Consider the following 14,882-nt stretch of genomic DNA (forward strand, 5'->3'; position numbering starts at 1 on the left):
CTCCAAGGTATACAGTGTAGACGAAGGTACGGAGTTGATTAAACTACACCCGCATATCGCGTTGCGGTTGCTGCACTTGCGTAGTCATACATGGTTTGAAAAAAACGTGGGCATCAATATTATGTTTTTTTATATACGATTCGAGGAAGGACTCCAGACCAAACTTTTAACAATTATCCCATTCTTGCTACTCTGATTTCGTTTGACCAAAACTAGCATCACTTGATCAAAAGGCATCGTTTGTCAAACAGTGGCAGTGGACCAATTATTCTAATAATTCATTTTTATCCAACATTAGATGCATGTGGGACCATTCTGCCAAAGTGTAACGTTTTAGTTTCACTTTAATTCAAAGGTTACAACCCAGTTAGGAATACAGCTTTCAATTATCATTGTATAAGCAATTCTTCGCAAACAAGCATTCATGCAGGTTAAGATAATGTTATGCTTTCTTAGAAATGTTCCATGAACTGTAGTTTTAATAGTCGCGCTATTCACTTATAAATAACCCATGAACAAGCCCGCCATCAGCGACTCCATTCCCAGCAAATGCCTTTACGCAACCTTGGTGTAATTGACAGTTTCTAAAACCAATCGAAATGTATTAAGGAGGAGTTCTAAATTGTGATACGTCCAACTTGAAGATGACGTATCAGACCTGAAGATAAAAGCAACGCGCATACTGCAATCTGCGCTTTCACAGTATGGCCGGCGATATTAGCTAGCACTCGCTCACAGTATTCTCTGTAAAGGGGAAGACCGTAAAACCAAGAAACTACATCTGGATTGCTAAAGGACTGTACCTAGACAATAACTTATAACTATCAAGCAAGGACTAATTAAGTTGAGAAAAATAACCAACGTATAATTTCTGTTGTTGGTGTCTGTTGTCTCACGATGGAAGAGAACGGTGCACACTTCTTCGAAGGGACCGAGAAGCTGTTGGAGGTGTGGTTCTCCCGGCAAGATGAGACCAAAGGAACTGGGGACCTCCGCACCATCCCAAGGTTAGTTTGTATCTCTGTATGTATCGTCACAGGTGATGATAATGACATGTCATGTATACTAACTTAACGTTAACGATACCATTAGCTTCTAGGGATTCTATCAACATTAGCCAAGCTCATTTATCCGTGGTACAACGTTATCCATTCACTTGACACGTAATGTCGTTAGGTATGACATTACATATCTTATTGGCTTAGTTATAGGCACTGGTATAACGAGAGGAATCATGATGACTATTCCTTGACATCTTTGACTAGTTGTGCTAGCCTGTTATCTGCTAATGGAGTAACGCTAGCTTGCTAGCGTACTTTCTATGTGATTGACTTGTGGTCGGCTCGAGGCAGTGAGTCGAGCTTGTTACCATCCCCCATTCTTCAATGTTCTATACGTTTTAATTAAATTGATCGCTTGCCTCATCTGTCAGACCCTCTTATCTCTTCGTACATTATTCAGACATTCATTAACAATGGGCAGTGTAAATTTAAGGTGATCACATCAAACAGTTTTCTGTTGCCTAGTCAATCAATGAATGAATGAACTGCAACGTTTCTGGCAATGATAACGTGAAGTGGCCAACTAAGCCGTAGATCCAGTTTGTAAAACTAATGTAGCTTGGTTGTCAACGTCTTAATCTTTGAGGCAAATTCAGTGACGTTATTCGGAGAGATGGTCTTTAACATTAGCTACTTTTGGTGTCTCCAATAAGATTCACCGCCCCCCACGTTGAAGTCGAACCGAGTTTAGAATTATGCTAAGGTAGTGTTAGCTTACGAGCTAACGTTGCTCAACGACTGCGTAGTTTTCCTATCCGAAAAGCCGTGACATTAATCTTACGCTTACACTCTCGAAATCCAGCTTCGGTAACAGTCTAAATACATTGTGGGCGGCTTTACAAGAAAAAATGTGATATTGTGTACCTTTCGTCCGTAATTTTATGGTGGTCTTTTTCGTGTGACGCATGTGGGCCTGAGCATGTGGCATTGCCCGCGACTCCGCAGTAGGTTGAGTGAAATGCCGCAATGCTTCCACAAGATTTATAACATCTGCTAAGAAATGGTCTGAGTGATGCTAGGTTTATTGAAACACTGAGTATGCATGAGCATTCTGATGTATTGCACTAAAACGTTAATGTACTTCAACAAACGACCCATATACAGTCCTCATTCAATAGTTGCTCATTCATCATTTTCTACACATTGTAACGTAGCCGGTTCCACTTTTGCAACAATTTAGTGCTGTAGCCTTTTTTTAAAAAAGAAAACAAAACCAAACTAAAACAAGATTAATTGCCAGATGAAGAAGCTAGTACCAAAAATGGGTATATTTGAAATTTGGTTACGCACTTAAGTTTGGAAACATTTTATCTGGCTTCTCTGTTTTCTCTGTTTCTCAGTTTTGGGTAACTTGTTAATGAACTTACTTTCCATAGTTTATTATGAGTTGTGGGCCGAATTTGCTACCAAGTTACTTTACTACTTTCCAAGTGAATGGGTCACGTTTTATGTTCGTGACATTCTCTCCTCCCATGTCGTTGATTGGTTGGGAGCATATGGGCTCAGTCGTATACGACTGCAGATTCTCATACAAGACCCCATTTGGGTTCCATTGCCAAGTGGGTTTGCAGGCTGTAGACAGATGTTGAGGTGGGACGGAGGAGGAGACGCTCAGGAACACGCGCGCACCCCAGAGGGTGTTCCAAAAAAATTGAGGTTCTCATTCTGTCAGAGACCACGTGCAAATGTTGCCTATGAAAGTAGCCTAAGCAGGCGTAGAGGACCTCCAAGACAAACTAATTGTCACTTTCAAGTACACATTGGTCCATGACTCCATGTGACACTAACTTTGAGTTAAAACATTTTTTTTTCTTCAGTCTTCACCTGAAATATAGTGTTTAATTTGTGTGGGGCAGAATGTTTTCATATCCGTATTATGACTGAGTTTTTTTTTACTCTTGTAAGTTTGACATTGATTTTACTATCTATTAGTAAGTTCCAGAACAAGTCTTCTGCTGTCTTTACACTACTGTTGAGCTTTTGTCGTGGTCGGAAGAAGAGCCAGGCCAATCCTGGGCGAGAGAATGGCCAGGCCGGCTGAGTATTGGTTTACCGGCACCATCTTAGATTAATGGCCGAGAGGAGTGCTCAGTAGATCAGTAGAGCTGGGAACCGGCCAATGTCCAAATAAGTCCTCAAGAGCATCTGATTCACAAATCTCACTGGTCTTGCTTCCTTTCACGCGTACAGCAGCTTTTATCCCGTGATTCTGTGTGGGCTAAAATCGGATTTAGTTTCCTGTATAATGCCACAAAGTTGTTTTTTATTTCATATTATTATTGTTTTTATTTTATTTTTTACGTCCCATCTTAACGTTAGGTAAATATGTTAGATTATGTATTGGCTAGTTCTGTTCTGTTGGCTACAGTGAGGTTATAAGCTATTAATAAAGCAGTTCTATTGAGAATGTAATCTTGTTGTAGTGAAAAATGGATGAATTGGTGGGACTGTGTTGAAATGTAAAGTGAGCTTTTCATCCTCTTTGTATTTCTTGTTATAAAAGTGTGGAGACAAAGTAAGGAGATGACCGAAGTATGGTGGCTTAATAGTATCCCACTTTACAGTTTACTGAGTGTCAGGGTCCAGTTCGCCCCGTGTTTTGTGTTGCATCTCTGTGTTGGGTTTATCATTGAGGGTATTGCACATCCAAATTCCAAAATGTCCGTTGGGTCTGTTAAAATCGTAAGCTATTTGCACAATGTTTCTCAACTCTGTGGTTAAGTGGTTTTACAATGTGTTCGTTGTTGCTAAAATGCCACCAAATGACCAGTTCTCAATCTAAATCAGCACATACAGTACACACCTACCTACCTGCCTACCTGCCTGCCTGCTTGTGTTAAACACTGCCAGTTGGACCGGATGAACACAAGGCTTAGGATGTCCATTGTAACCACACACTATATCCTTACGTTACCTCAGTCCATTCTTGCCTCAGAGGTGTCACAGGCCACAGTCACCAGAAATAGCAGCAGGGTCAGTTTTCTCCAGGCTGACACATGAGATACTGGCTTTGGTCTCCCTCTGACAGTTGTCTGCTCAGAAGTGTAGCCACAATATGTCACCAGTGTGTAGTAACCAGAACTCCTGCTTTTCATCTGGCTAGTTTCCTCTTGGGATATGCCATGGAAATTGGCAATGAACTCACAATGTTACTAGCTTTCCAGGAAATGTTTTGACTTGTAAATAGAGAAAATGTGTGATCAATGCCCACTCAAGTTGCTGAAAGAATTATATTCAAATGGCTACTTCTCTGGGGGGTTGAGGGAAGCAAATAAAATCTCACACAGGATTTATGAGCATGTGACGGGCCAAAAAAAAAGGCTGTTGGAAGAGAATGTTTTTAGGAGCTCGGTGCTTATTGACTGAACTGATGCGCACTCTAGTGAACCTGCTATTGTTCATCACAGACTCGGCTGCGACATTTACTGCCCTGAGGTAGTGTTTGTATTAGTCGTCATGTGCTTCTGAGCTGGCAAATGGATCTTCCTGCAGCTGCTCTTCCCTTGCCACACTCTGGTCTGGTCTGTGGAGGTTGTAAAATGCACCATGAACAAACGCCCGCCTGCTCCTGGCTTTTGTGGATGGACAGTGCTGCTGTAAACGTTGAGCGTGCGCCCCTCTCTGTGACCCCCGTGAGCGGTCGGTCACGTTTCTCTTTGTCTCCCAGCCCCAAGCCTCGATCTTGAGAGTCGTGGTAGAGAACCAGCAGCGCACTGAGGCGTCGGCTTGCGGGACATCGCTCCGAGAGTGTCTCCGACACGGCTACAGTAGCTCTATCCTCCGCGGCCGTCCTTGAACTGTAATGGCAGATGGCTGGCAGCCAGCATGGCTATGAAGCGTGCCACGTCTTTCTTTGTCCTTCACCTGTCTTTTATAATAGTTTCACAGCCCTTGTTTTGGGTCATAGATCACACCATGATCCATCATCCCCCCCCTTAAGATAGACTTATTGCCTTGGCAAAGCCTGTGATGGGTTTGGTTTTGGCAGACTGTTTATTTCAATTGGAGTGTTTGCTCACCTCGTTGGCTCGTGAAATGTTGTATTTAGAAACCGGCTGAAATGAATTCATATGCCTCTAATAGACCCCTCTGCTGTTCCTGGAAGTTCAATGAATTGTACTGGGTGAAAAAATAGAAGCAGGTGGTTATTTGACCTCATACAAAGCACCCAAGTGGGATGGTGGGTGCATGTGGTGTATGTGTTTGCTTACCAATTTAATATTTTATTTGGTTATTCAAATAAATTGCCTACTTGAGTTTGCATTTTTCCTTGTTATTCATCTATTTTTTTTCTCTCTGTCTTTCTGCAGGTTTGAGTGGGACAAACTTCTGGAGAATGTGCATTGTTTGATCATTAGTGTGACAAAAACTGACAAGCAGGAAGCTTATATACTCAGGTGAGTGTCCCGGTCGCCTCCAGAGTTCACCTTGTGTTTGCCCCTTTCCCTTTTTACTCACAGGGGATTAGACAGCAGGGATTAAACAGCCCTGAACGTGTGTCGCACTGTCCGTGTTCCAAACGCTTCGGTGACCGGGTGCTAGAATCGCCACGGCAGTTAGCTATGTGCTCCCTCCCTCTCTCTTCCCCCCCTGAATCAAGTCAGTGGTATGCTGAGACCATTTCACACAGGCTTCCCCAACTGTTGTCTAAACCTTGAATGTCCTCCCCTTACACACACACACACACACACACACACACACACACACACACACACACTGCAGTAGTTTCCTGTGTTTCCACATTGTGTATAAGCCCCAGGACGGTGTTTTATGCCAGTTGAAAGAAACAAAACCATATTAATACCATATTAACTGCCCCTGTGTATCAACCTCATTAACCGAAGAAATTTAGTGAAATTTAGAGTTTAGTCTCGTTCACACTCAAATACAAAGAGCCAGTCTGTACTTGTAGACAGGCATGCCAGTACTCTAAATTGTCCACAGACTGATAATGCAGTGGCTAATCTTGTGCTGATGACCTCTGCCCCTGGGTCAGACCTGTCTGGACACCCTGACGTTGGGTCCCAACTTGATCGTGCTCACATTCTCCACTAAACACACAAGTGAATTAACTTGGTCATTCCTAAGTATTTGTAAAGTAAACTTTGAATGTGTTAAGAAAGCCATTTCAGAAAGGGCCCATTGAGGCATGGGAGTATTTTGGCAATCAAGCTGACTAAGGGAGCGCAGACTATTCATTCAGACAACCTGACTGGCAAGATGCCGCACACACGCACACACGCTCGCTCATGTCTCTGAAGGAGAAAGTCAGATTATTTGGCTTGACCGAAGGATGGGGATCAGCCTCTGTCTGACCGGCGCACGACCTTGCCAGGAAGACTATAGCTGAGCTAGGGATGCGAGGGAAAGATTTTCCCTAGCAATGCCCTCACTGGCCCAGCCGTCACCAACCCCTCCCTTCCTATCAGGCTCCTCAGAGAGTGCCTGAGCACTCTGCCTCGCGCGGTCTCCCTGCCGACCGTTGTCATGGGAACAGCGCTCTTACTCCCTCCGCAGCGGGCCTGTCTTTGCTGACGCGTGTGCATTTGCTCAGGAGAATGGCCCTCGCTGATCTACTCCATTTTAAATAACAAAAACAAGCCAGACGTCTTTTGTTTGCACACTGCACCTGAGAGCCAGGCTGAATTCATTCTGTCGTCATGCAGATTAAAAGGATTAATAGCCGCATAATTGTAAAGCTGGATTTTCTTTTTATGGTTAAAATTTAAAATGGATTTCATGCTACTATACTGTAATAATGGTATATTTCAGAACAAATAGTTTTTGCATTAAAACTAATTAGAATTAAAATGAGTTTTTACTATCACTTCCGCTGCACATTATAGTCAGTCAGTCATTTGGAAACGAGTTTCCAAGATGCACCCTTTCAGTTTTAGTTGCTGTTTACCGTTAACACCAGTTGCCAACTAGGTGAGTGACTTATTTTCCTACTGGAGCATCCACGCCCTAAGAGAGAAGTCACATGGTCTCCGGTTCCTTGCCAACAGCCTGTGATTGGGGCGAGGCTGAGCCGAGTGCGTTTCCGCCTCTGCACTCGGTGTGGTGGTGATGCGCTAATCTGTTTACCGTCGTCTGATTAGGTGTAGCCTGCGCCTGAGGAGCGGTGAGCCATCACTGGGATCGCTGAGGGCAGAGCTAGTTGCTATGGTCTGGTGGTTCGTCACGGCCCTGCCCTGCCCTTAATGAACCTGGACAAACTGTGAGGAAACGGGGAGTACGACTGCTGTCCCCTGTGTGTGCACACAGATGCGTAGTGTAGGTGCTGCCGTGCCAATGGTCATCGGTCATCACTGGTCATTGACACTACGAAGTCAGAAGTGCGGTTGTGCCGAACTTTAGCACGCACTAGTGACTGACTGCAAATAAAAAGCTGGAGGGACAAGTCTACTGTACTAGTTGAGCCATTACAGAGAAACCGCTCAAAGTGCAGCAGCTACTTTGCCACTGTTTGCCACCTGCCCTATCTTACTTTATTGACTCCTTTTACGAGCTAAGTTGGTGTGATGGTGGTGATGTACTACTTTATTAAAGGTGTGACGATCAGTGTGTCTTAAATGTTAAAATGCATACAGGTACGGTAAATAGCAGTAGCTTAAATGGCATTCTAATGCTGCAAGTCGCTTTGGATAAATGGTCTGCCAGATGAATACGTGTTGATGTGATGAGGAATGAATTTTAAATCTGCTCTTCTTTCTTGTTTGTGTTTTCTTTTCAGTGAGAGTAGCATGTTTGTCTCCAAGAGACGTTTCATTTTGAAGACATGTGGTACCACCCTCTTACTTCAAGCGCTGGTGCCCCTGCTGGAGCTCGCCAGAGAGTACTGCGGCTTTGATGCCATCGAGGTGAGGAGGGATCGAGCGCAACACAACACCTGGTTTAACACTACAAGTAACACTAGACTTGTACATACAGCCGATAGCCCACATCATGTCCCACTGGCACAGTTATTGAAGGTGTATGTATTGAAACGTTTCTTACCAGCCAGTGGGTGAAGGTGTTCTTGGCATTCTCTTATTAACGTTTCTTACCAGCCAGTGGGTGAAGGTGTTCTTGGCATACTCTTATTAACGTTTCTTACCAGCCAGTGGGTGAAGGTGTTCTTGGCATTCTCTTATTAACGTTTCTTACCAGCCAGTGGGTGAAGGTGTTCTTGGCATTCTCTTATTAACGTTTCTTACCAGCCAGCGGGTGAAGGTGTTCTTGGCATTCTCTTATTAGGCGGGGATCACATTAGCCAGCGGCAAGCGGCAGCGGCAAGCGTAACGCAACGCTCAGACCATAATAATACATCCAAAACATTCAATCTCGTTGCTAAGTTCAATCTTTGCCGCTACTTGTTAGACGCATCTGATTGGTCAAAATACCTAAACATTCTAAAACTGATTGTGATGTGCCGAGCGTTGCGCTTCAAAGTTGAACCAAGTCCAACTCCCAGTTTGCTCAACGCTAGCGGTACGCCAGCGTTGTCACCGTTCCGCTGCCGAACCATAGAAAACAATAGGAAACCTGCCGCGTGCCGCTGGCTAGTGTGATCCCCGCCTTAACGTTCTCTGTTTCATTCTCTGTTGCAGACAAGCTAGGGCAAGCTAGCCCTAACGTTAGACACGATGCTTAAAAAAAATTTTTCCTCGTTCCTTGCAGAATTTCTTCTATTCTCGCAAGAACTTCATGAAGCCCAGCCATCAGGAGTTCCCTCACCGGAATTTCCAGGAAGAAGTGGATTTTCTGAGCCAGATTTTTCCAAGTAAGAATCCCAAAACTTAAGATGTTTAAGGCAAGAGTTGTAAAATCGTATTCTTTTGTATTTGTGTATCCGTGTGTGGGATAATAATTTCCTCTTTTTCCCTTTTAGATGGAGCAGCCTACTGTATGGGTCGTTTGAATTCTGACTGCTGGTAAGCACATTTCTTGCATGCATTAAAAGTAAACAAATTTGACACATACTGTAGTCCTTGTCCAGGTTATGTGGGTGTCTTCTCTAACACTCCAAATCTCCGTACCATGCCCCTCCAGGTACCTTTTTACTCTGGATCTGCCAGAGTTCTGGGAGAACAAGCATGCGGATCAGACCCTGGAAGTTCTGATGAGTGATCTCGACCCAGCGGTGATGGACCAGTTCTACATGAAAGACGGTGTTTCTGCAAATGATGTCACTCGTGTAAGTACAGTCGGGAGACCGAGCGAGCGAGCAGTCCCTCTTCTCGTTCAGTTGCTCATGTATTTTGTCCGTTATCTATTTCTAAACTGTTTGTGAAATGCAACAGTTTGTTGACATATTGCATCAGGATGTTGCATGCAAGGGCGTGCTTTCAAAATGCATGACCCTTGGGGAAACTCTTTGAGCAACATGTCATGGCCTTTGATAAAGTAATGTCAGAATGGCTGTTTGATGTGTTTGTTTTTGCGTTTGTTTACACAGATGAGTGGAATTCGTGACCTGATCCCAGGTTCTGTGATTGATGCCACAATGTTCAATCCTTGTGGATATTCAATGAATGGAATGAAAACGGATGTAAGTTCTAAAAGAGAATGAACTAATTCAATAGATTCTTGCTCTTGTCAACTGTTCTATGCACATTCAAATAAGTACTCCTGTCAAATGGAACACTATCGGTTTGCCCATCTGATTGCGTTTGATTGTGTGTCACAGGGAACTTACTGGACGATCCACATCACTCCAGAGCCAGAGTTCTCTTACGTTAGCTTTGAAACCAACCTCTCCCAAAGTTCCTACGAGGATCTCATCCGCAAGGTTGTGGATGTCTTCCAGCCAGGGAAATTTGTGACTACGCTTTTTGTCAACCAGGTATGTGCCAAATATGGTTACGTGTCCGCATGCATTGTAGAAAAAGGTATGGTCACTTAGTTGACTTACTGATTTAGAGAATGGATCTAATGAATTCTCTCTCTCTCTCTCTCCCTTTTTTTGTCTTTTGTGATACAGAGCTCCAAGTGTCGCAGTGTTTTCTCCTCCGCCCAGAAACTCGAGGGCTACAAGCGCCTGGATCGCCAGTTGGCCCAGTTCAACGATTACAATTTTGTTTTTAACAGTTACGCCAAGAACCGCCAGCAGAACCAGCAGAGCTGAACGAGAGAAATGAAGAAAAAGCGTAAAAAGAAAGCCGGCCGCCGAGAGCGATTGCTCGGTCGCCGTCTTCCTCCTCCTCCTCCTCTTTCTCCTACTTCTATTTCTTCTGTTCTTCTGACATTCTGTGTCGAGGTTCTTGGCCATGATAAGGATGATAGCACCGCGGCCAAGAGGTTTAGTTTCCCCCTGTCCAGTTTGAATCGTATGCCTACTACTTGTACCTTTGACTTAGCCCTCTTGCATGAAAGCTCTCCTGTTCGTGTAGATATCCTAGCTCACTCTTGCTGTGATCTTGAAGTGCATGTAGAGGAATTACAGCAGCTCGTTTTGGGGCGGTGGGCAAGGGGGCGTCGCCCTCCTTTCCGCCGCCACGGGCCCTTCCTGCAGGTGTCCCCCCTCATCCCCCACAGACAAGGCTTCCGCGCTCACTAGGCCTGTACCCTGGCATGCTGAGATTGGGCCCCCAAGACTGCTAACGCGCGTTGTGTGGGTCCACCCAACCACTCCGCCTCGCAGTTCTCCATGACCTCCTCCTTCCTCATCCTACTCCTGCTCTGTCTCAAGTTGAAGCTCACTGTGCAATTTTTTTTTTCTCTCTAATAATAACCCCTCCGGATGAAGCATCTTTGCCATAATTAGGGCAGGGTTGGGTTAGCTTCCGCCCCCGTTTCTCTCCCCGTGTGTGTGTGTGTGTGTGTGTGGTGTGGTTGTATCTCTTGCACACAGGGTTCCTCTCACCATGAAACCCTTTGCATGCTACAGGGATAGCGATTTGGCTTTTCAATTAAACTACACTCATTTACCACCATGTAATAATGGCAGTTTTCAAGGCAAATTAAAAAAAATAATAATAAATAAGTAAATAATTTATTTATTTTATGAAGTATTAGGCCCATGGGGAGAAATGCTGATGGATGTGCTTGATTTGAATTCTCCATGGAGTTGGAGCCCCCTGCTCGTAGGCTGTTTGTTAATTGGGTCGGCTCTCCTACGGTTTGTCTGCCTTAGCTCCCCCCTGACAATTGGCTAAAAATAAAATGCTTTTCAGAGCACCAGTCCCCGAATTGAAACATGCCTTGTGTTTGGTTGGTCAACTAAGTAGATATGCAATGTGTACAATTGGCTGGCACTTTTTTTACGCCAACTGTCAGGCCCGTTGAACTAGGATGTAGTCCACCCCTCATTTGAGATTCCACCACTAATATGTAGTCATGCAATTTGCTGACAACATAGGTGTCCACCACTAACTGTTGGTTAGCTTTCAGTTCAGGTGTTTCTGTTCTGGTCCAAATTGAATGTAGATGTTTAAAAAAAATGTGTGAGTGAGTTTGAATGTAGTTTCTTTTGAAAAGCGAAATCTGGGAGAATAAAATGATAACGGATGGTCCTAGTTGGCCTTTTCTGAGGAATGTTTATAAGCTGAGGACCCCATAGATGTGGGCCCTACACATAGCCTCGCCAAATGTCACTGTACTTATTGTTTGAAGGAAGGTGGGTGTGGGTTGTGGAGTCTCCTTGACCCCTACCCTCGCCCACTGCCCCACCCCCCTCCCCGAACGATGCTTGACCACCGCTGTGCGACTGCCCTCTCGACTGCCCTCTCTCGCTGAATGAATTGGGACTCTTTTGCTTAGAGCAGCGCTAGCCCAGCAAAGCACTTTCTCTTTCGTTAAACAATGTCTGTCCAGCTCTGACCCGCCGCCCTCTCGTGTTACCATCACTTTTTTTTTTCTTTTTTTTTCTGTGTCTGTCGCTTTCCCCCTCCCGTTTAGAAATTGGTGACCAACACAATGGGTTACAACCAATCTGAGCATGCCAGGGTCACCCCGGATCATTCCACACTAAACTGTTGCATAAACTGCCGTTTTATTAATTTTATTGTGCACAGACGTTTTTTTTTTCTCTCTCCCTGCCCCGCTGTCATGAACAGGTCCCCTAAATGTGACTCCACTGCACTTTTTTTGGAGTTCGCATCAATGCCCCTTTTGTTTACGTCGACGGAAAGATCCTGTGTTCCAATGGTGCATGTGACTACTAGTGCTGTATTGCTTGACAGTTGTATGTGCTGCATTTCTCGTTCCTCATGTATAAGTAAAGAAAAAAAAAACAGAAAGATAAGGAAAAAAATGTAAAATCAATGTCCTTTTTCCTCACTTCTTGTTTAGTTACATAAAAATGTATAAAAAGAGAAAAAAAACTGTAGATAGGATCGGGGCATCCTGATAATGTTTGAGAACAGGTGGTGACTCCTTCCTAATATATATATATATATATAAATATATATAAAATATATATTTTTTTGTTTCTTTTCTTTTTTGATTATTCCCATCTAAAGTGCTGAAAGCAGGTCTGTGACTATTCAGTTGGTGTTGAAACAAACCCGTGTGGGCTTTTGTCATTCGATTGCAGTTTTGCTGAAAGGCATTTTGAAGAGGGGACTGTTCTTTTCCATTGGCCAGTCAGTAGTCTTCATGAAGCTTCTCCCGCCAGAGATTGCAGACTGAGTGGTGAAATTTGCTGACTTGAGAGCAGGAGAGGAGACCAGTTTTTAGTGGAGTTGAGTAGGAGAGTTGGAGACTCAAGCCCTGAACTGCTTTCAACACTGGGATATTTTTTAAAATGTATTTTTATTTTGAAAAGGATAGGAATTCGGTTTAGGTAGAGGTGGGAGAGAGGGAGACAACACGGATAAGCTCCTATAAGACTCTGAAAGGATGCGAGTTGCACACTGTTGAAACCGACACAGACTTAGTTTCTGAAGAAGAATGTGATATTACAAGCGGACCACTTCAATGAAGCGACGCGTTCGCAAGGCAAGGACCTGTGCAATGTTGACAATTGGCACAGTCTCCTCCAGTAAGGCCTGTTGTGGATTGAGGAGTGGGTTTTGTTCAATTTTCACTTTGGCAGAGGACCAACCAAGCCAGCTCTTTGCCTTCCGATCGCGCTAGGCTTCAGTATCGCCATAGTTATAGAGGCAGCCATAGTTCTACAGGAGCGTATATATTGTACTAGCGGACATTAGCATAAGCACTGTCAAACACAAGATTTTATTTTCTGGATGAAGTCATATTTTGGAGCGAAAGTTTGAGAAGTGGTTAATTCAAGTTGACGAAGTTTGGAGCATTATGGGGTTTTTTGTTTCGTTTACTTTCTAAATATACAAGATGACTAATGACATTTTTTGCAGTCAAGCTATTTTTTTACAATACATTTTTGTAAGGGATGCGTTTCTGCTGCGGACCAATAACATAGGGTTTTTTTGTCTGTATTTTTTTTATTTTGGATGTTAAAAACTTTGGTGTTCCAAACTTTAATTTGTTCTGAAGTTAAGCGGCTAGATAATCAATCATGTTTTTTTTCTTTTCTTTTCTTATTTTTCCTCTTTCTCTGCCTTCCCCTGGTGTCGTTGAGATCCCTGGGGAAAGCAGAAACCACCAGCCTCCTCTCTTGTGGGGAAGGATGCCATGACAGGATTTGGTATCAGGATGTTTCGAAGGGAAGACTTTGCTGTTCTAATTCTCTTGCTATTCTCTGCTTGGTCAAGATGTGCTAAATATATCTGTACTGAGCTTGATGCTTTAATAAAAAAGAAAATAAAATCCACATTGTTGTCAAGACTGATTTCTTGCTCCAAATAGAAACCAAATGATTGGTTTAAATGTCTGCGCTCAAGCTATTTTCAGAGGCTATGCAGACTGAATGATTTATAATAGACTAATGTAGTTAACAAGTCTAAGGGGGTAAGATTGATCCAATATCTAGATGACCTTTTTGTTTCTTTCTTCTTTAACTGCATCGGATGAATGCACTGAAAATCTAATATCTCGGACATCACATTTGAGGGGCCAGAAAACAAAGTTATCTCCATAGTTAAGAAGGCCTGAATGTACTGACATGTTTGTGTGAGAGATTTCAGAGAAGTAACCCTTCATAAACCATAGAGGAACCATGCTTATCACATAAGGCCAGAGTTAGGTGGCAAAATAGGTAGTGGGAGGCTAAATCAAGACTCTGCTGAAGTGAAACTGAATTGACCAATCACTTCATAGCACCAGTGTTAAATTCTGATCTATCTTATCCTCTATTAATTTGCTTAGGTCTGACTCTGCCCACTTTGTAGCCTACGTCTGGCTTTGTTCTGTCCGAAGTGCGCATGCACTGTTGGCAAAATACGATGAACCTTTTGTCTAGTGTTTCTGTGTGTTCAGATGTGGACGGTAAAGGCGAGCTGAAAAATGGCCCTTCAGTGACACACTCTGGACAAAGAGCAAACAGCATGCAAAGAATAAACAGCAATACAAATAGTTATGTGAAATTCATAGTTAAGACTCCCAGGGCAAATTAGTTACTAACAGGCAACATAAAACCCTTTGTATGGAGTGACCTGAGGTTAGAAGCTGGACAGCTAAGGAGATCCTATGTACTTTAGGGGCAGGGACAGTTCCAGCCTTACTATATGTGGGTAGGCTGGTAGACGTTTTGGGTGGGCAACAATTGAATTGAAACACGGCAAAAAAATAAAATCAGTACTACCGAGCTGCCTGGCAGCTTTAGCTGTTGGGCGCAGCAACTCAAGCTAGGTAGCACCGATTGTTTTCGGGATTTTTTTTCGTACCAACTTGGTGACTTCCAGAGACAAGGGGTGGCTCACAAACTCTCTCCTCGATCCTCGATGCTCGTTCCCACTGATCTATAACTAACACTAGATA

General features: G+C 43.6%; 1 protein-coding gene across 1 annotated transcript; it reads left to right on the top strand.

Moving 5' to 3' along the window:
* Positions 1 to 587: 587 nt before the first annotated feature.
* amd1 (adenosylmethionine decarboxylase 1) lies at positions 588 to 13,776 on the top strand. Its single transcript, XM_062550111.1, has 9 exons — positions 588 to 1,007; positions 5,372 to 5,458; positions 7,798 to 7,924; positions 8,724 to 8,826; positions 8,935 to 8,977; positions 9,096 to 9,240; positions 9,502 to 9,594; positions 9,733 to 9,888; positions 10,027 to 13,776. The coding sequence occupies exons 1-9, from the start codon at positions 898 to 900 to the stop codon at positions 10,168 to 10,170; spliced, it is 1,008 nt and encodes a 335-aa protein (XP_062406095.1). The 5' UTR covers positions 588 to 897; the 3' UTR covers positions 10,171 to 13,776.
* The last annotated feature ends 1,106 nt before the right edge of the window (positions 13,777 to 14,882 follow it).

Source organism: Sardina pilchardus, chromosome 12 (genome assembly GCF_963854185.1).
Source record: "Sardina pilchardus chromosome 12, fSarPil1.1, whole genome shotgun sequence".
NCBI classification, from domain to species: domain Eukaryota; kingdom Metazoa; phylum Chordata; class Actinopteri; order Clupeiformes; family Clupeidae; genus Sardina; species Sardina pilchardus.

Excerpts from the sequence above, each read along its gene's own strand:
- amd1 (XM_062550111.1), top strand. The coding sequence starts at position 898 with ATGGAAGAGAACGGTGCACACTTCTTCGAAGGGACCGAGAAGCTGTTG. Across the intron at positions 1,008-5,371 it reads GACCTCCGCACCATCCCAAG|GTTTGAGTGGGACAAACTTC; the intron begins GTTAGTTTGTAT and ends GTCTTTCTGCAG. Across the intron at positions 9,241-9,501 it reads CTGCAAATGATGTCACTCGT|ATGAGTGGAATTCGTGACCT; the intron begins GTAAGTACAGTC and ends TTGTTTACACAG.